The 23,285-nt window shown below is 32.1% G+C and overlaps 1 protein-coding gene across 1 annotated transcript in view; it reads left to right on the forward strand.

The window, feature by feature from the left end:
- The first annotated feature begins 698 nt into the window (after positions 1 to 698).
- The window catches only part of LOC140441335 (uncharacterized), a 180,664-nt gene continuing 158,077 nt past the window's right edge, over positions 699 to 23,285 (forward strand). Inside the window, exons 1-2 of the mRNA XM_072531987.1 lie at positions 699 to 869; positions 17,782 to 17,854. Of these exons, the coding sequence (XP_072388088.1) occupies positions 823 to 869; positions 17,782 to 17,854 (120 nt within the window). The 5' untranslated portion in view covers positions 699 to 822. The remainder of the gene's footprint in view (positions 870 to 17,781; positions 17,855 to 23,285) is intronic.

Below are 23,285 nucleotides of genomic sequence, written 5' to 3' on the forward strand. Positions count from 1 at the left end.
AAAATAGCCCTGAGATTAAAAATTAATTAAGAGAAATTTTTCTAAAAATCACACTTTACTAAATCAATATTTTAGTTATAATTATTATATGAATATTTTACTATTTTAGTTATAATTTTATTATATGAATTATTAGAATAAAACTGTGTTTAATGTTTTTCGTGGTGGAATAAATTCGGCTAAATTATGTAAAAAAGGTAAAGAAATTATTTTGAAAAGCTTCCACCAAGTTCGAAAAGGACTATTTAAATTCGCATAAACGTTATTCTAGATGGTACTAACACTTACATGTATACATTTACCACTAATAAATACTATATTGGATGTAAAATATTTTTCCACAAGAGAACTTTCTTTTGTAGTAAAAATCCACGGAGTAAAATTTTGAAGACCTATCTAGTCAAACACAATTGCATATAGCTTGTACAATTTTTTTGTTCATTTGTACCGTTTGTTGGTTACTTAATTTTATTTTTCGTTTCTATATTTTTGTCGAATTACTTTCCTATAAGCTTTACATTTATAAATGCTTTGAAAAATACCAACGGACATTTCCCAATACTTGCTAGCGATTCATCAATTAGTATCGCAACTTTTCGGCCAATTACCTTTTCTTAAAATTTAACCGAAGACAGAGCCGGCTAAAAATAACTCCCTGTAGTGCAACAACGGCGTCCGTCGTGACGCCTAAGCAATACTTCAACGGCCTAGAGATGCGGTCCAGTGTTGTTTACGCGTATCTAAATTAACAGAAATAATGTTTAAGTGAAAGCTATTTGAGTGGTTTCAAGACTGTGAATATATTCTAACAATTGTATAAAGATGACTAGATTAAAAGTGGCTGTTAGAGTAAGACCTATGTCTCAAAGGTAAGTTGGGCAGTTTATTTAAAATCACTTCTTACACGTGATTGAATATCTAATTATCATCAAACTTCGTGGAAATAGTCGACACAATAAAAGTCTTTCTCTTCCATAAAGCTAATTAGTGAAATAGTGTAAAATCTATTTACTTTTAGTAGTATATATTTGTGTTTTTCATAGATAACTTAAAAAATTTATTTAAGTCATTTTTTATAAGTCATTTTATAAGTCATTTTTTCAGTTCTTTAAGTTCTTTTTAATTTCAAATTGAATAGTCTTGAATCTATAAGTCGGCCTGCAAACCGAAAAACGTTTATTTAAGACCAAGGAACTAAAGAGTTTAAAGGGACTTGTTTGAATTTTTGGCTTATATCGGTCAATTCCATCTTCGGCAGAAAAGAAACAATTTGCTGACACTAATATTTATATTCAATATTATATTTATTGTTAGTCATGGAATAATAGAACTAAAGCACTGAAAAATGAGAAAGTCCTTAATATATCTATATAAAAAACAGGTATCCCCATGGAAAATATTTGTCCCTTCGGCTGTTTCCCTTTCGTCGGTTGCACAACAATATTGACGTGACTTAGTTATTTATTGATATTTTATATTAATATTAAGCAACTTTTATCTTTCAAGATTTATTTAATATTTAACTGATAATAACTAATATTAAACTGTAAAATCATTTAAATATATGTACAGTGTGTCCGTAAAGTATGGAATAAATTCGATATTTCCTAAATGAAAAGCTTTTTTAAAAAAAATATGTGTCAAAAGAACAGTCTAATCAAAAGATATCGAATTTCTACTGTCGAGTTGATACAAATTTCATTTAAAAAATTGATTTCGCGTGCGCAAATGACATTCACAATAACCGGTTGTTTCAAGCATTGTTTCTGAAAGAACGGTTTATTCCACAAGTGCTAACAAACATTTTTGATAAAAATTATCTTAGCTACAGTTCTTGTTTGAAATATGACGTACAGATTCTTGGGAATTCGATTTCCGTTTTCTCCCCTACTAAGGGAGTTTTAGGGGGAAGCTCAGAGATAGGTGTGGCAACCTTAATTGCTCCTTTTTTGGAGTCTCAAAATTGACATCCGCAAAATCCAACTTGTTCGTCTCGTTTTTAGAGATTAAATGTTAAATGTCTCTGTTTTGGATGGGTTGGAGTCAATAAAAGGGCTATTGGTTAACTATTTTTTTAATCTAGAGCTTTCAATTGTGTTTACAATTATTATCAAGAGCTAAAAAAGACAAAATATGTTACAAGGTTGAACTAGAAAGAAAAAACAATTTTTGTTAACTTACCAAATAAAAATTAGTTTAGTAAATAAAAATTGCTGCTAATACATCTTAAAAATAATTAATATAAAAATGTCTTAATCTAATAAATGCTTCTCTGAAAATTTTTTATAATTTTGAAAACATTTTTTTTAGTACAAAAATAATTGAATTTATAAATAAGTTAAAATAGCAACCAATTACAAATAAGTCTCAATGTCATAAATGCCAACATAAAATTTTTATTTTTGACAATTATATTGCCAAAAGTAAAATTTAGTTTAAACATTCTTTTTTGTTTAGTAACAAAAAAGAAGAAGATTTATTCACCGTTGACAGATGTCTGAAAAAATGTAACAGATATATGGAGAATTAAATATGACATTTTACAAGTTTTATATATAAATCATAAAGAAAGAATATAATTATAAATTTTGCTTAGATTTTGAATTTCTGATCTTTTGTTTAAATTATTATCACTTTTGCTAATACAAACCATTTCCAAAAAAGTCCTTTTAAATTTATTACTTTCACTACATAAAATTTTAATGTTATCAAAATCCATAATATGGTCTTTATCGATTACATGCTCTGCCAAAGCACAAGATGGTTTTTTAATTCTGCAATCACTTTTGTGAGAAATAATGCGATTTGAAAGATTTCTTCCGGTCTCACCAACATATTCAGCCTCACATTGAGTACAACTAATGCTGTATACTAAATTCGTTTTTTCAAATTTGTCTATAGGATATTTAGTTTTGGAATATAAAGATGAAATAGTTTTGATGTTCTTTGTTGCTATTTTTATATTGTCAATAACCTTTAGTGTTTGTATTAATTTAGGTGTTAATGATGGTATAAAATTTAGTGAATGATAATAGATGTTCTGATTGTTAGATACAATGTTTTGAAATTTAGCAAAAAATGGTGTAAGTTATTTATATTACCAATATTAGAAAAAAGCAGAATTATCTTTGCGAAATCTCAATCGCAACACACTAATATTGACTAATTACATTTCAAAACACTTATCAACTTTGTTTTTGATTCTAATATTTTTATATTTAATGGTGTCTTTTATAAACAAATTTTTGGTAGTCCTATGGGATCTAGTCTTTCACCCGTTCTAAGTAGCTATGTCATGGATGATGTTATCAGTGATTGTATCAGTAATTGCACTTTTTTCATTCCTTTTATTAAAAGATATGTAGATGATTTAGTTTTGGCACTTCCTAAACACAAAAAACATGAAACAGTCAACATTTTCAACAGTCATAATCAACATAATACAATTTACAGTTGAGGAAGAGGTAGATAATTCTCTACCATTCCTTGACATGAGAATTGTAAGAAATACAGACAATATTTTGAAAACCAGATGGTTCAGAAAACCCATATGTAGTAATAGATTTATAAGCTATTACTCTCATCATCCAAATAAGATGAAAATGAACCTTATAACAGGATTAAAAGAACGTGTTTTAAAACTTTCTCATCCAGATTATCTACAAGAAGATCTTCAATTATTAAAAAATATTCTAATTGAAAACTCTTATCCTCCAGATATGCTACATATGATGCTTTTTTCTAATATTGGTAATATAAATAACTTAACACCATTTTTTGCTAAATCTCAAAACATTGTATCTAACAATCAGAACATCTATTATCATTCACTACCTTTTATACCATCATTAACACCTAAATTAATACAAACACTAAAGGTTATTGACAATATAAAAATAGCAACAAAGAACATCAAAACTATTTCATCTTTATATTCCAAAACTAAATATCCTATAGACAAATTTGAAAAAACGAATTTAGTATACAGCATTAGTTGTACTCAATGTGAGGCTGAATATGTTGGTGAGACCGGAAGAAATCTTTCAAATCGCATTATTTCTCACAAAAGTGATTGCAGAATTAAAAAACCATCTTGTGCTTTGGCAGAGCATGTAATCGATAAAGACCATATTATGGATTTTGATAACATTAAAATTTTATGTAGTGAAAGTAATAAATTTAAAAGGACTTTTTTGGAAATGGTTTGTATTAGCAAAAGTGATAATAATTTAAACAAAAGATCAGAAATTCAAAATCTAAGCAAAATTTATAATTATATTCTTTCTTTATGATTTATATATAAAACTTGTAAAATGTCATATTTAATTCTCCATATATCTGTTACATTTTTTCAGACATCTGTCAACGGTGAATAAATCTTCTTCTTTTTTGTTACTAAACAAAAAAGAATGTTTAAACTAAATTTTACTTTTGGCAATATAATTGTCAAAAATAAAAATTTTATGTTGGCATTTATGACATTGAGGCTTATTTGTAATTGGTTGCTATTTTAACTTATTTATAAATTCAATTATTTTTGTACTAAAAAAAATGTTTTCAAAATTATAAAAAATTTTCAGAGAAGCATTTATTAGATTAAGACATTTTTATATTAATTATTTTTAAGATGTATTAGCAGCAATTTTTATTTACTAAACTAACTTTTATTTGGTAAGTTAACAAAAATTGTTTTTTCTTTCTAGTTTAACCTTGTAAGATATTTTGTCTTTTTTAGCTCTTGATAATAATTGTAAACACAATTGAAAGCTCGAGATTAAAAAAATAGTTAACCAATAGCCCTTTTATTGACTCCAACCCATCCAAAAAAGTTATATATTTGTTCCAAACGAGTCACAAGTACTTCTTTTTTTTTATACATATATATACACATTTATATATATATATATATATATATATATATATATATATATATACATATATATATACACATATATATATATATATATATATATATATATATATATATATATATATATATAATATATACAGTGTGTCCGTAAAGTATGGAATAAATTCGATATTTCCTAACTGAAAAGCCTTTTTAAAAAAATATCTAAAACACGTCGATTTTTAAATTTAATGTTCTACATTTTACAATAAAATTTCATTATACAAGATGATACACATTACAGTGATGACGTCATCAATTTTAAGACTCCAAATAAGGAACTATTAAGGTTGCCACACCTATCTCCGAGCTTCCCCCTAAAACTCCCTTAGTAGGGGAGAAAACGGAAATCGAATTCCCAAGAATCTGTACGTTATATTTCAAACAAGAACTGTAGCTAAGATAATTTTGATCAAAAATGTTTGTAAGCACTTGTGGAATAAACCGTTCTTTCAGAAACAACGCTTGAAACAACCGGTGATTGTGAATGTCAGTTACGCGCGCGAAATCAATTTTTTAAATGAAATTTGTATCAACTCGATAGTAAAAATTCGATATCTTTTGATTAGACTGTTCTATAGACAAAAATTAAAATGCGTTTTAAAGGTGCTCAATGCAGTATGCATTTCTATGCAATTGTTCAATTTTGCTTCAAATCGAGTCAGTTTCTATAAAGCTGTTAGATAAATGCTGCTATATTTTTGCTTTTGTTTATGATTCTCATGAGATCAATAAAATTTATCGCTTTCATTAACTGGTCGCTATGGAATTTTCATTGTTTGAGCCTAATCTTTAAAATTTATAACATGAAATTTCAATTTTGAGTATTGGCAACAAATATGAGGCATTTGAAATATCTAAGAAACACTGAATTTAAACTGTCATATTACAAATAATTTCATGACACGGAAAATACTTCCACCAAAACGAGATTGGGTAGAATTTGTAGCTGAAGATGTGTAGTTTTTAAATACATACTTGTGCATTAAAAAAGTAGCAGTTAAAGTAGCAGTAAAAAGCAGTAAAAAGTGGCGTCGCGCAGAGCTGTCTACATGCATTCGCCTGTAATGCCTATATAAAAGCGACGAATAGGCTTATTTTGTTCATTGAATAAAGACCGTTTTGTAATCAAAATTATAATTAATTTTCATCCCCCTCTTGGGGATTCAGGATGCACGTGAGGACTCGGTTGCGGCCATGCAGAATGGACTGGGACTGGCACTGGCTTGGGGACGACGGCCCTGCCCCTACTCGAGCTTCTCTCGTTACCTCTACCTATGTTAGAACTGGGCTCAGCAATGTCCCCAAGGCTCAATGTCCAAATCTTCTTATTGAAGAAGAGGCCCAGATCTTTAGGAACAACTCTCGAATAACGAGAGCGACAGCGCAAGAGGTCATGCACCGTAACGGGTGTCGGGACTGCTAGAGGTTCGTTTGCTTGAGTGGTTATGGGGAATAGACTCCGCCGCATGATTGGGGCGGCCCTCAGGGAAGACTGCCCTGCCGGGACTCACCACGCGTCTGAAGGAAGGTCGATTGATGGTAATAGCTGTCGATCAGGCCTTGTTCGACTGGCTCGTGTGAACAATCGACCAAATCGGACCCTGTGAGGGCGTGTGGCTGGCCATAATAGAGGTTTCTTCTGTATGATTCACTCGCGCCTCTATATATATATATATATATATATATATATATATATATATATATATATATATATATATATATATATATATCCCGAGGCGACGTCATCAGACGACCAGCCCTACGCTGATCAACTCGGAAGCACTAAATGCATGCCCTCTACCGTTAATGGTGGGTCTTGGACCGGCGCGAAGATGAGAGATCTTTGCGCCTGATATGGACCTTGAAGCTCTTAACTTTCTGAATATTCGGGGTTTCCGCTTTTACATTAAGGTGGAGGCCAAGATCACTGTCCTCGAGTACAAACAAAGGCTCGTGTAGATGGGTCCTGAGACGATAGTCAGTAGTCAAGGCGGCTTCTCCCAGAGCCAGAGCAGGCTGGCCAGAAAGAGGGCTAGACTACAGAGAGCCCCATTTCTGTGCCACCTACTGCTGAGATGGCGGACCCAGAGATCTTGCTCCCCAGGACATAAGAAAGCTCGCTCGTTGGTTGCGAGTACTCTGGGGGAGAGAATGCGTGCCTGGGTGACAATCCCTCTTCCTCCCATAGGTATTACCAATTATTGAGGAGGGTATTACCTCCCCTCAATTAACACAACGGTGTGGATCATCCAAGCTAACGTGCAGCACGGTAAGGTAGCCTCAGGTGTACTACTGAGAAGACGCTGTCCTAACTAAAAGTTACCTTTTTTTATAGCTAGTCCTTTATAATTATTGTCTAGTCCTTTAAGTTATTTAGGATTATTAGAGGTATGCTGCGGTGTCACGCAACAATTAATATTGTAAGAACGAACATTATTTTATAAAATTAGAAATAAACTTCTGTTATTATATTATTTTATGGTATCTTTGGGTGGACATTTTTCATAGATAATAGTCGATGTATGACATTTTGTCAATTTGGTTAAAATACTACCATAACGGTAAATTACGATGTTTTAATTCTTAAAAGGCGGAGGTTATGAATTTGTTTAGTTACAATACATTTAACAGTTTCTTTCTTGAAGGTTGTCGACAGTTATTTTACAAGTAGAAATATACGATAATTAGCAAAACTACAAAAAAAAACAATGAATTTAAATCTTGCTGATAAAGGCAACGGAGTTATTAACTGCCACCATTACATGTGCTTTAAGTAAGTATGTAATGCGTTAAAAACATAAGAGTCAATAAACGGATAAACACAAAACAATAATGGATAGAAATCATGAATGTGTTGCTTGTGCGAGTCATTTTAAAAGAGGTAAAAAAAATAAATTAGACTTACTCACAATCAACTTAATTTTACTACCCAAGACTGTAACGGTTTCAAAAGATTTAAAAGAAACTCATTATATATTTCGATTATATTTTTTTTTAATAAAACTAATAGCCCCATCTATCTGTCAAGTACCTACCTGTAGCCGACTCAAGGATTCTTCTGTAATTCCCAAATATATCCGGTAGATGAGCATATTTTTCAACTTGTCACTCACGCCCAATTTCCAGATTCAGGCGCCATGATAGCGCTTCGCTCTTTTCTGTTAAGACCGTCCAACCGTTAAGACGTGTTTCCAAAGTGGGTCTCAATTCAGAGGTGAGCTAATACATCCTTTTCTTGTCCATATTTCAGATAGATATTTATTTTTTTTAGACCCTTATTGGAGATGCTATAATGCTGATATTATATTTCTAATACTCGTCGCAAGATAGTATTGCTATGGAGTTATTCCAGATCATGGCCCAGTAGCAGTATCTTTTTATGGAATCCCTAACCCCTCTTATCTAGGATGGTGGTGATTTGATATAGTACGTAGCTGAATCAATTTGGTGACTGATTAAATAAGAAGAGAAACAGAGCAGATTTAGGGTTGTACCAATTTTTATTATACCTACTTTCAAGACAACAGAAATGATTATGAACTCAAAAAAAAAATGAAAATATAGTGAAGTGTTCTAATTTAATTTAAAGGTTTATTTTCTTCATTGTTCCTAGTTGATAAATAACTATATTATTTTCAATGTAAACAAATTTCGAAATTTGGGGTTAATATATATATACATTCATTTTCTTTATAACCAATTCTTAATTTAATACGATACAAAGATTTTTTGTTTATGATAATGTTAACATAAAATAATATTTTGGAATCCCTTTGGGATGACGTAACTTTTAATGTTTTCTTTTTGTTCATTACTAAGAAATAATAAAGAATAGTTTTCTTGTAAACTTTCAATAAATCTTAATTTTTTTTTGCTCTTCCCCTTCGAGGATAAACCAGGGGTGGCGTCCAATATTAAATAATAATTTCATATTATCTAATTGTGCTTGAATTTAAAATACGATATAGTTTCTATAACCCCGCCCTATTCTCTTCGACAACGAGCGATTCTGGCCTTGTAATATTATTGTAGCACGGTAGAGTTACAAAATGGCGCCCCCCAACGTGGGGCATGTATTAGATTTGCTCCATTTGTACCTTCGTTACAAAATGTCGCCCAGCGTGTGGGGCTTTTGAATATTCCTGTATCTTCAGTTTTTTTCAATATTATTAGTTGTTTTGTACCCCCCTGTATATGTGGTTAATTAAGTCTGTATGTTTTAAACCATTTTTTTGGTTAAATTGTGTATTTGTTTTATCCAATTTTTCATTCAATCAACACTGCTACTATTTTAGAATTTTTTGCAAAGTATTTATATGTATTCGTTTTTAATCTTGTAAAATTACGTAGAAATATTTCCGTCTATTTTCTGAGATCAAAATAAAACGTATTTGGAATGATGTGATGTAAACATTCACTGCTTAATTTCTTTTTGTCGGTATTCTTAATGCGGTGTTTTTCCAAACTCGTCTAGAATAAACATTCCATGTTAGAGAAATTTTGTTTATGTCCATAAATTAATTCGTATCTAAACGATGGCTTTCTTTGCAGTTCAGTCTTATTTGTTGATAGAACCATAATAATTATATTCCTCAATGTGTTTATTTTAAATAAACGAAATGGCTCTTAGCGTTCGGTATTTGAAAAATCAATTAAGTGAATTTTATTTCTTAACCTTGATTCATGGTTTTTATTCGCAGCTGGGAATTATATCTATATACAGGCTGTCCCTACGTAATTTTAAAATGTGTTATCTGGTTTCGTGCAGAATAATTACGCGAAATATTTTTTGCGAGGATATAAAGCTGAGCTCTTTAACTTAAGATGTTTATGTTTAGTCTGCTATCTGTTAAATTTTCTTTTTAATTTGTTTTTCGTTTATTTTAAAAAATTATTTTTTCATAGTTTAACTTTTTCGTACCTTGAAAAGAAAATTTTATTTCCTGAAAAGGAAAATGCTTTCTATATTTTACAGTCCATGGTTCTTTTGTTTTGAATGTATAAGGAAGTAATGATATGACTTCGTTTTTCTCTGCCTAAGGCGTCTTTGTTGAGAATATAGAGCGGAAATATTGTTACTCTCCTTCTGTTATGTTAATTTTATGTCTTTGTGTGGTCAGATGTAGTAGAAGTATGTTTTTGGTACTGGAACTTATTTTTGTTTTGTGGTTTTACCTTTTTTTCTCGAGATGTCCTGTAGGACGTACAGGCACGTGACCTGTATTATTGTATCTTGAGTTATTTGTGTGATGTCAGACTACTGGTATACCCAGCAGCTTTCTTTTTTTTTTGTCGTTGACATTTTTGCGGTCTTCTAATAGTTTATTAGACCACATATATCTTTTGCTTTGAGACTTTTGGCTAAGGCTCAAAAGCTTTCATTTATTATCTTGTGTTCACGATATGGTACAAGTGAGGTTGAAGTAGTTTGCTGTTGTCTATTGTGACTCTTTGTATATACAGAGGTGAAACAACCCGCTGCCGCCTATTGTGAATTTATCTTTTATCTTTATGTCGACGTTAAGACCACGTTTGTTTAACAATTGAAATAGTTCTGGTACTACCGTTAAATGACCCACTGAGAAATAAAAGTTTATATTATTTTGACTCTGTTGGAGTTCTGCTAAAGAATGGTAAACATTTCTTTGTGATTTGTATGACGACCATATTGGATTCAATTAGGTGTCAAAAATGTTTTCTATTCAACTTTTTTTATTATTGTGGTGTGTTACATCCAACATCATGATTTTTTATTATTGACGATGGACTGTAATATTTTTCTATTCCTTTGGAAGATTATAATGATTCTTCCGTTCCTTTTAAGTCTTATCGTAAGTTTTTGTTTCGTGGAAGACTCTTACAATTTTTTTTGTTTCTTTTGGAAACATCAGTCTTAGACTGAACTATTTGTGAAGCGATTGTGGCTTGTATGCCATATACCCATTTTCTTTCTTCTTCTCCAAGAATGTGTATTAACGGTTTGGATTTATTTTCTTCTTTTGTCCTTCTGAGAGTCTCCTTGTTGGAAATTTTTCACTGTGATCAATCCCAGAGGATATTTCTATGGAACTATTGGCCATCCTGTCTTTCTTCTTTTGCGTTGGTTTAATTTTCAACCAGTGGTTGGAAATTCATTCATTGCTTGACTGTCATAGTCAACTTTATTATTGTTTGATGCTATTTAGGTTGTCTACCTAGTGGATAACCATAGCGAAACTTGCTAAAGCTATTTAGTTGGCCACCCGCCTTTGTTGAGCTGGAAGCATCCTTCATTTCGCTTTCAGAAACTTTAACACTGGTCTGTTCCACACTTTTGGTTAGGTTAGAGCCATGTTTATAGAAATCTGCCATTGGTCGTTGTGCCTAATAGCCAACGAACTGTACCTGATGTCGATTTATTAAATCGAGCATCCAGTTTAATTTTGTATGTAAATATGTCGTGATTTTTGTCTATTTTTGTTTTGTTTTATTTAGACCTAAAACTTATCTAAGTCAGTGTTTCGTCGGATAATTCAGATTTGTCTGAAACCGAATAAATCTGTTTTCTTAAATTTGTAATACCTTTCTTCTAAAATGTTCAGTCCATTCTTAATTTTTAATTTTTTAGTTGATCCCCTTTACGCCTTTGCGTACTTAATCTTTGCTACCTTCTCCAGCGACTATTCAACCCCTCCGTGGCCCGTGTACAGGAAGAGTTGCGCTAACGCGAACTTTATCCTGGAGAGGATTCGTTTCCTTTCCAAATTTTTTTGGCGTGGGGTCAGTACAGCACTGATACCCTAGTACTTAGTACATTGAATACCACTTTGCTTCGGCAAATCTGTCCCTTAGTGCTTCTTTCCCTTCAGGAAGTTGACACGTTTCAATTTTTTTTTGAGCTGTCTCGACAACCCTTGTTTTATGTCGGTGGTGTTGACTATTAGTCAGGGAGCATCCTGCTATAGTCAAGTGGATTAGTGGACCTATCCCTATTCCAATTAATAATTTTGTGTATCTCAGATGTTGTCGCAAAGAGACGAGCCTCTGGAAGTAGTGTAGGAGACTCCGCACGTCGATCTCCAGAGCAACTCAGTTTGGCTCGCACCCCAGTTCGTTGAACTGTTTTACTTTTTATTATTATAATATTGATCATTTATTGTGTTCAATATGTCTATATATATATATATATATATATATATATATATATATATATATATATATATATATATATATATGTCGTATTTCTTTTCGACATAATTTTTATTTTTATCTTATCTTATTCTACTTCGGTATCATTTTCTTTCTATTTTGTATTGATCGAGATTTTGAGTTTGTGCTACCCCGACCAAGAACCTATATTGATTTTAAGGGTGTTTGCAAAATTTAATCTCATTTTATTTTTAGAATGCCTTGGTAGAATGTGATATTTTTATGCTTATGTTAGTTTATATTACAATAAATTGTACATACCTTTAGTTGTCTTCAAGTGGATACAAAATTCAATTTATCTTATTTTACGGATTTATAAATCCAAGTAATTTTTTTGGTATCTATACCAAAGATATCAAGATTCCTCTGTCTAGTTACCAATGATAGTTCATTATAGTATCTGTTCATTTGCCTAAGTTTTACTCTTAGTGTGGAGATCTTCGAATTTCGACTCTCTATTCGAAACCCCCCAAAATAATGTTTGAAAAGATTATTGCTGTCTAACATCCTATATTCTGAATGGCCAGACACTGAGGAAGGCTAGGGATGAAGTAAGCGGATTCCCGCTAGTTGACTCGTCGGAATGATAAGCCATTCATAATTGTATTTCAGTAATAAATCTAGAATAACAGCCTCCCGCGTCCGGAAACTTTTTTTAGTTCTCCAATACCTGTTTAGTTATGTAATCTAGAATTATTTAGACCCTACCCGAAGTTGACCCTACCCGAAGTTGACCTACCGATGTTGTCCCTATTATAGGCGGATGATACACGTTAGTTATCACAAATTCTAGTTGTCATACTAATAACTAAACATCAGCTTTTTTTGTTTCTAAATATAGATGTGTCTTACAGAAATTCTGATGTCTACCTCTCCCAGTAAACTTATTAAGGCTTGTCTTTGTAGAACTTTAATGTACCCAATTTTGAACTATTAGTAACTCTTTCCTTTTATTTGTGTATTTCTAAATGTGTCTATAATGACGCGCTGCGTTATTACCTTATGTTATTCGTGGATTAAGTCATAGATGAAAGACTCTATGCTTCCGAACAAACGATGACACATTTGCATTTTGTATCTTATGGCGTTAATGATACGATTGTATTATTATTCTTATGTTATTCGTGGATTAAGTCATAGATGAAAGACTCTACGCTTCCGAACAAACGATAACATTATTTTTTTTGTGTTTTATTGTGTTAGGTCTCATAACGACTACGCAGTAAATTATCTGTTTTGTATCTTGGTGACAACACTAGTATGTTTTGCTTTATATTACTTATGAAATTTCAAATGGTAATATCTTAATTATATTGTTTCGATTGAATGCGAGCATTTGGTCTCAAATAATGATTTGTAGATATGTTTTGTTTTATTCCGCTTTGTTCATGATATTGGTTATAGGTGAAATACCCTATGCATTTTGAGAGTGAGCATGCAATTTTTTTGTTTACATTTTTATAGTTGAGTCATTTCTATGCGTTCTGTTTCGCTTTGTTCTGAAATCTTTGAGTTGTTCCCACGTGAGTTGTGAAAGAAGGATTCTGTGAGTCCAGATTGTAGCTATATTTGTCCATTCTGTTTGTCTTACCTCTCCGTATATCTATTCCCACTTTTGAAAAGGTTAGTATGGTGTGCCACCATGCCTAGTCCGATTCCACGCTGGTACCCAGTTGAAATCGTGGGAGGGCTGTGTAACCGTTTCAAAAGATTTAAAAGAAACTCATTATATATTTCGATTATATTTTTTTTTAATAAAACTAATAGCCCCATCTATCTGTCAAGTACCTACCTGTAGCTGACTCAAGGATTCTTCTGTAATTCCCAAATATATCCGGTAGATGAGCATATTTTTCAACTTGTCACTCACGCCCAATTTCCAGATTCAGGCGCCATGATAGCGCTTCGCTCTTTTCTGTTAAGACCGTCCAACCGTTAAGACGTGTTTCCAAAGTGGGTCTCAATTCAGAGGTGAGCTAATACATCCTTTTCTTGTCCATATTTCAGATAGATATTTATTTCTTTTAGACCCTTATTGGAGAGGCTATAATGCTGATATTATATTTCTAATACTCGTCGCAAGATAGTATTGCTATGGAGTTATTCCAGATCATGGCCCAGTAGCAGTATCTTTTTATGGAATCCCTAACCCCTCTTATCTAGGATGGTGGTGATTTGATATAGTACGTAGCTGAATCAATTTGGTGACTGATTAAATAAGAAGAGAAACAGAGCAGATTAAGGTTGTACCAATTTTTATTATACCTACTTTCAAGACAACAGAAATGATTATGAACTCAAAAAAAAATGAAAATATAGTGAAGTGTTCTAATTTAATTTAAAGGTTTATTTTCTTCATTGTTCCTAGTTGATAAATAACTATATTATTTTCAATGTAAACAAATTTCGAAATTTGGGGTTAATATATATATACATTCATTTTCTTTATAACCAATTCTTAATTTAATACGATACAAAGATTTTTTGTTTATGATAATGTTAACATAAAATAATATTTTGGAATCCCTTTGGGATGACGTAACTTTTAATGTTTTCTTTTTGTTCATTACTAAGAAATAATAAAGAATAGTTTTCTTGTAAACTTTCAATAAATCTTAATTTTTTTTTGCTCTTCCCCTTCGAGGATAAACCAGGGGTGGCGTCCAATAATAAATAATAATTTCATATTATCTAATTGTGCTTGAATTTAAAATACGATATAGTTTCTATAACCCCGCCCTATTCTCTTCGACAACGAGCGATTCTGGCCTTGTAATATTATTGTAGCACGGTAGAGTTACAAGACGACCGGTTTCGCTTTCTAAAATTTGCAAAGCATCATCAGGTCAGTGGTACAAAGTCAATTAAATGCTGAAATTATAAAAAGTCCATATTAGGGTGCTGTCTTATAAGGATATAGATCAAAAAAGTTATAGTAATTATGCCAATATTACATGTCTGTGTTTATTAATATGCATAAAATTGCTTTAGCAGACAAAGTAACAACCCACAAATTGGTAAGAGAAAAAATCTGTTGAATTGTAATAAATTAGAAATAAACAAAGTACTACTTACATTCCGGTACAAGAGTTTTTATATAGTGATTGGTGATACATAGTTCAAACTATCCCGTATTGCTGATAATGGGTGATCTTCGGTCAATGTTGTAACTGTCTGACAACTTAGGAGGAAGTTTCTTGGTGGGAGGGATGTTAACAGATAATATAGGATTAAGGTATATGTTGTTGTTTGTTGAAAGAAAAGTGATGTTTTATATTATTTAAATTATTAAAGTTATTTATATTTATTAAAGGGATATATTTTGAAATGTGTGTTAAATTATTGAAAATTTTTATACAGAAAGAGGACAGTTATATGACAATGAATGAAAGTACTTGTACTATTTTGTGGGTGTGCAATTTCTTTGACTTGTAATTATCAACTTTTGAATAAAAGCATTTAATTTCTGCTAGACAGAGAATTGTGATGTCAAATGTTAAAATAATAAAACTAAAACACAATTAGGGACAAACAGAACACAATTAACCGGACAAAACAGACATAAAACTTTAAAAAAGGGGGCTTATAGGCACTACATTAGTTGGTAGGTGAGGAATTGGGTTTTTTTGTTGTCTACTAGTATTTTACCTCTTAAAATTTACCTCTTAAAATTGGATTTTGAGTAAGTCTAATTTATTTCTTTTACCTCTTTTAATAATGGATAGATATAATTCTCCGTACTATACCTAGATAAGGTAAAAAGCTCGGGTTCGTTCGGAAAATATTCCCATATGCAGGAGGTTGCTCAGGCGAACAGTTGTTTAAATTGTTTTAAACAAATTATAACAATAAATTTTTTCGGCTTGCACATTTTTTTTTAAATTGCTTAAATCATTCTAAACAATATACGTCTCTTGCAATTTTTCTTTAAACTAGATCTTTCTCGAGTTATAAATAATATAAAACTGAGAAAAACGCAAAATTACGATTTTCAAGGCTCAAAAACACAAGTAAAAAAACATTTTTGAATTGACCAAGGACCTAAATTTAAGTTAAAACCTTGTTCTATAATTTTCCGATAAGTATTTTGGACCTATTTGATTTTAAAATATTTATAATAATTTTTAATCGTTAATGCAGCGCTTAAGACAGGACGGGCTGGAGCTGCGGCCTGTATAATAGAGAGAAACAAGATATAGGGCACATATTTTTGCTGGTTTAAATTTTCATTGTACAAATAAGCGCCTGCTCTGTCATACGCGCTTCATTATCAATTAAAAACAATGGTTTATTAGTTATTTATGCACCAAGGTTGTCATTAAGATGATTACGCCCGGAGAGCAACATAATCCAGCCAGGGGGCCTCTGACCCGAGGAATGTATGCTGCTTAATGAATCAATAACACCAGTGGTACTTACAAGATTTTATTTTTCACTTGACATATTATAAAAACTAAAATTGAGACGTTTTTACTTTTTACTTTACTGCACCTACAAAAGATATCTGTATATTTTGTACCACTGGTGTTAACGGATGATTACGATCAGAAGCGCTTCATTAACGATTGAAAATCAATATTTTAAAATCAAATAGGTCCAAAATACTTATCAAAAAATTACAGAACAAGGTTTGAGATTAAATTTTGGTCCTTGGTCAATTCAAAAATGTTTTTTACTTGTGTTTTTGAGCCTTGAAAATCGTCATTTTGCGTTTTTCTCAGTTTTAAATTATTTATAACTTGAAAACGATTAAGTTTAAAGAAAAACTATGACAGACCTATTTTGTTCAGAATGATCTAAAACATAAAAAAAAATTTGTCCTGGACAAAAAAATTGATTGTTACAATTTGTTTAGTGTAAGAAAAGTGTTTTCGCCTGGTCGACCTCGTGAACCTTATTTTGGGGTATCTCATGAAAGTGATTGTGCAAAAAAGTTTCATGGGAATAATTTTCTGAACGAACCCGAGCTTGTCGTATGGTCTAAACGAATATGCTTTTTTAAAGAATATACCACAGGTAGGATAAATCACAATATTACGCCACGTCACTAATGGGAAAAACGCTCTATATTTAACGAAACCACCAAAATAAAACCAAAACCTTAAATTAATAAAAAGACACGAAAGTATATAAAGTTATAGATTTTGACGTTTTGGCATCTGTTTAACAATGATTTCGTAAATGTGAATTTTAATAACGATACACTGTAATATATAATTTTTAATTGTTTGTATATTGAAAAAATTAATAAAGATTGGTGTGTTAAATAATTATGACTTTTTTTGGTCAATTTTTCTGAAAAAATGTAACCAGCAAATTAAAAAAGAAGAACAAACAACCCAAAGATCTTTTTTAAATTATTAATTAAAAATAAAAGGGTTTTAAAGTCGACATTATCTATTTTACATATTAGGTCGAGAATTTATTGAGCTTCCCTCGTATATTGATTTAAAAGAAATACCTCCAAAGTCGTTGCCAATGTTACTTAGTCGACCAAAAATAAACATTTACTTTCTGCTCAATGAATGGGGAAAGAGTTCTAAACTTAGATTGAGTTTATACCAAAGTATGTATACGAGTTTGGTGACTTTTTGATGTTATGATGAAAACTATCCACCTGTCTACGTAGTGTTAAAAGCATCTTGCAGTCAATAACTATACTTATTCTTTTTAACTTTTAGGGAGACTGAAATAGAATCCGTTCCAGTCATTTCCGTACTTAATGAGGAATCGTTGGAAATCATCAATATTAAGGTAAATATAAATAAACTACAAAATTACGAAAATATTAAAGTTAAATGTTTATTATTATAATTAATTAAATTAAAAATTAAGTTTACTAATTTATTGTTCAATAAATGTGAAAATATAAATTAATCCCAAAATTTTAATTTTGAGCAAAATTGTTTTTTAACTTTCTTTAGTTCTTGCAGTCTGTTGTGTTGTAGTTGATAGCCATTAGTGAGCACACTTTACCTATACATATATATTTAGTTTGTATTACCAAATTTCTGATTTTTATACAAATGAGTATACAAACTTCTATCTAGTTTTTAGCGGTGGTGAGATCTAAAGGATCCATCCTTTTTAGTCTTCTTAGCAGTGGTGGGGTCGGGAGGTCATTGACGAGTGGGTTTGAATGAGACGATAGTCTCTTGAGGTAGTTTGTACACTGAGTAGCGGTTGCTTCATTAACAGTTTCAACATTCAGGTCATGATGACTAGCATAGATTATGGGGCATTAAAGAAATCACGAAGTACTTTGGATTAAAACCTTTGTAGTCTTTGCATATTTGTATTACTGGAAGTTGCCCAGATTTGAATATCATATGTCCATACCAGTAGTAGTATATTGTCTAGAGAGTTTGTTTTGGATACATACACCTGACTTTCGATTCATAAACCAGCACATTTTCCTGTAAAGCATGTGGTGATTTTGACCATATATATTTTCCTCAATTTGGGTGATTATCTATCTTTTTTTTTGAGAGAAAAATTCTTAGAAAGATTTTTGGGGCCGTAAATGAAAATGGGCTATGGCGTCGAAGATACAACTTTGAACTGTATCAGTTATACACCGATCCAGATATTGCGAAATTCGTTAAAGTGCAGAGACTTAGATGGGCTGGACACATTGCTCGGATGTCAGATCACGAATACACGAAGAGATTAACATTTTCAAAACCAGAGGGCACAAGAAGCAGAGGACGACCACGAATGAGATGTAGTGTTGCCCAAAATCGGTCTTGGTCTTGCAGTCTTGGTCTTGTTCTTGCGTTTTCGCAAGACCAAGACCAAGACCGCCTAATTTTAGCAAGACCAAGACCAAGACTGACCGTGCAAGATTTACGCAAGAACAAGACTAAGTCTGCGAGACTCTTGCGTCGTGCAGTTAGAACGGAGTGTCGTTTTAGCGAGTATTGTAGTTCGGGTATATGTTTAAATACTCTATGAGACGCAAAAAGATATATAATAAAAATTTAAAAAACTGGACTTATGCGCATTACGAACAATACCATAAACATACATCAAAATCATCAATCAAAATATTCATTAAAAACAACACATTTGACAGTGCTCAGAGATCATAATTACAATGTAAAAATAAAATATTTTGTACATTCTTTTCTAGCATACGATTTCTTCACTCTGAAATTAATTGTCCAGATTTATAGCCGCCCTCTAATCATAAAATAATCTTGCATTGATACGTCGACAGTAATATCGTATCGAAATTTTTTAAAAATATGTCACCTTAGTTAAAAAATATAACACGGACACCTTCCCACTTAATAATTCAATTTTTTTCCCATTATAATTTAGTTAGGAGGAATCTAAATAAACAAACCTTATCAGCCTAAGACTAAACATTGTTTCTGCTGAGTGTGCGATGAGATCATTCGGTTAAACCAAATTTACTGAAAGAGCGCGATAATATTCAAAAGTTTATTAATAACAGATAATGTAGCTTACCGTGTAAACAAAATACCGAAGTAATGATACATTATAATTCTCGGTTTGTTATTAGATACTTAGGGTATTGAATAGTAACGGACATTTATAGTAGGTAGTAGGTACTTTTTCGACATCACTAAACTTCATTTGACAAGTTTACAATTTGACATGGGGGACAAAGATTCAAATAGTTTTAAAATAGTCGGAGTAGTGAGCGTTGGAATTATAGATATAAAAGACCTAAAAGCAAATTTGATTAGTTTTTCGAAATAATTTATGCATTCCAAATTGCTTTGTTTGAATTGTGCCTACATAAAAAGATTAAGATGAAAATGAAAAACAGAAACACTTCAGGTTTAAGGAAGCATCTAATATCTTTTCACAAAAAAGAATTACAAATATTTCTTCCTGAAAAACCAAAATTCTGGTTCCTAAAAAAATATTCCTACTACTTTATTTTGGTAAATTAATATATTTATTAAGCAGATATCTTCTTAATTTAAAATAACTTCTTTTGATTATCATTACTTTCTTACCTATTCTTTATTTTTTCAAGTTAGTTTTTTATATAAAAGTAGAGCTAAGATTGTTAATAACATTTATGTTGCTTTAATAAGTGGATTATAGTTTATTATCTTATCACCTAAAGAATATGTGCCCTTGATACCTGTATTTGGATTTTTGCCACGTACCAATCTTTTTTAAGATTTCCATTTCATATATGGTGGAGGTCCATCAATACCTTTCTAGACAGAAAATGTTCTTTAAAATACAGTCAAGTTTATGTTATTAATTCGGTTTTTTTTGTGTTTTAACCATGTTTGATTGACTTTCATGGGGCGTATTAGATAGCTGGGTTAGTTAGAGCATAGGTACGGATCGCTTAGATCGTGGCTTCAAACTTTCCTAGTAACGTTTAATAAATAGCAATAGGCTAATGGGTAACTGCAAGACTTGCAAGACTCTTGCTGCAAGACCAAGACCAAGACCAAGACCGGAAGTGCAATACCAAGACCAAGACCAAGACCAGGTGTATTGGCGCAAGACCAAGACCAAGACTGTCTAAGTCTCGTCTTGTTCTTGCATTTGGGCAACACTAATGAGATGGATTGATGATGTGGAAGAAGACCTAGAGATTCTAGGGGTTAGAAGATGGAGGGAAGTTGCCAGGAATCGACAGGAGTGGCGACTTCTTTGTGAGCAGGCCAAGATCCACAACGGATTGTCGAGCCACTTATGATGATGATGATGATGATGATCTATGTGGATACCCAGATATTTGACATCGTTCCTAACAGGTATTAATTTTTGGTTTAAAGATACCTGAGAACAGTTCTCTCTTTTTAACGTCAACGTGATCTGAGTCGATTTACTTTAAGTGGTTTTGCAAATTTCTGGATGCTAATCTTTGATTCGCACGAGTTTCCATTATGACTATCATCTGCATACGTAGCAATCGTATTTGTGGTATCAATATCAGCCGTGTACAGTAAATAGGGTTGGGCAGAGTACACTACCTTGAGGAACTCCTGCCTTGAGGATATAGTGAAGTGCATGCTTCGTCATGATTAATTAAATAGAATATATCTATTATATATGATTGTAAAATTGTGGTTATGAGATGAATTACCTGGGACTTGATTTTAGAATTGAAACCATTACGCCAAATGGCGGCCAGACGTCTAGGAAGGCAGCTAATCTGTATTGCTTGTTTTAAACGGCATATCTAGCTGTTCCGACGACTCTATGTTTTTGCTCGATGGTACTATGTTTTTGTCTAAAGCCAAATTGGTAGTTATTTTCCAAGATAACAGATTCAATATAAGGATCTTTTCAAAAAGCTTTGCAAGAGTTGGCAGAAGACTTATCAGACGGTATGACGAGACCTCATTTAAGTCTTTGTTAGGTTTTGGCACCATAATATTATTTTAGCTACTTTCCATATGGGGTCCTTTATAAAAATAGGAAGACTAAGATGGACAGGACATCTGGCAAGATCACAGCAGAACAACCCTCCTAGAAGAATCCTTATGTCACAACCTGTGGGAAGTAGAAATAGGGGTAGACCAAAACTCAGATGGAGGGATGGTGTAGATGAGGATGGTAGACAAATAGGCGCAGCAAACTGACAACAGTTGGCAATGGATAGAACTGACTGGCGTAATAGACTTGGGAAGGTCGAGGCTCTTTTATAGGGCTGTAGCACCAATGATGATGATGACTTTCCATATGGGAGAAAAGTATCAAATGTTAATAATAGTTTTGAAAATATACAGTATTAGCCTGTTATTCTCTTTTCAGGTAAATTTTTTGGTATTATAGCCGTAAGAGGATCATGACTGGGTGCTTTTTTGATTAATTTTGTCATACCTGTGTGATTGGTCAAATTTTTATTTCTATGATAAAAAAAAAACAGGTACAGTTTGGTCAAATAATCATATTTAAGCTAACATTCTTAACGTTGTCTCATCTAAAGTTTCCTGAACCACAAAACTTAAAATAACACATTTTTGGGAAAATGAACTTGTCACCTGTTCATTGATTTTGTGGTTCAGTGACGTAGTCACTAAAAATGGCAGCCGAGCACACTATAATTTTTAGAGATTTTGTAAAATTATTTTGGATCATATGGCAAATAATATCTCGTTTTTAAAGCTGGCTTTAAGTAATTTAGCAGAAACACGCACACATTTAACAATTTCAAGCCACAAACCTTAAAATAATTATTTAAGTTATCATTAGACCAAAATTACCTCATCTTATAAACCTTTTCTTTTCTTTCTCAGCTTTTACCTTTTCAGGGCCGCTGTTCCCTTTTCTTCATCGCTACTCATTTCTGTCTATCATGTTTTCTTCACCTAACTTAACCTAACTTAACCTGACTTTCTATCATCTTTTTCTTTTAAGTCCTCTGCCACACAGTTCTTTCACTTTCTCGATTTTTCTCTACCTCTCTTTCCATCAACTTCTAACAGCTCTATTCTCTGTCCCATATAGTTTTGATTTCTACGTCTGACGTGACCAAACCATTGCAATCTTTATTCTTGAATCTTTTTTGAGACTGTACTCGTCTCGGCTTCTTTCCTAATCAAGTCGTTCCTGATCATTTCCCTTCTAGTCTTGCATAACATCCATCGTAAAACTATCATTTGTAACGATTATTTTGCCTACCATATTGGGATCATTATAGAGGGTTAAAAATTTGGGACAGAAATTACTGGGGTGATGACAGAGTAAGCAAAACAAGCCAAAACGTTGACAAACGGCTACTTAGTTTTTTTTGGAGAGCTGGGTCGTAGATAAGTGAATGTCAAGGGGACTGGAATGAGGTAACTACAAAAATGAACAAACACAACACAAGAAGGTTCTTAAGCTATTTGAAGTAAGGACGCCGCTTACAAGAATATTCCTGCTGGGTGGAAGAAAGGCTTTCTTTTCTAAAAAATATAAAAAAGGGGGTTAAAAACTTTTTTAGAAGGAAATAAACAACTTGTTTTAGTGAAAAAAATTAAATATTTATTGTTATCTATCTATCTATAACCCAAAATCTATTCATGTGATGAATATAGGCCTCTCCCATTTGTCTCTATTTGTCTCTGTCTTCTGTTTGTCTTTTCCACATTGGACCTGCGCTTTGCTCAATGTCATCTTTCCATCTCATTTGCGGTCGACCTCTTGACCTTTTTGCAGTATATGGTCTCCAGCGGCCAATTTCTTTATTCCATCTTCC

Source organism: Diabrotica undecimpunctata, chromosome 5 (genome assembly GCF_040954645.1).
Source record: "Diabrotica undecimpunctata isolate CICGRU chromosome 5, icDiaUnde3, whole genome shotgun sequence".
Classification (NCBI taxonomy): Eukaryota; Metazoa; Arthropoda; class Insecta; order Coleoptera; family Chrysomelidae; genus Diabrotica; species Diabrotica undecimpunctata.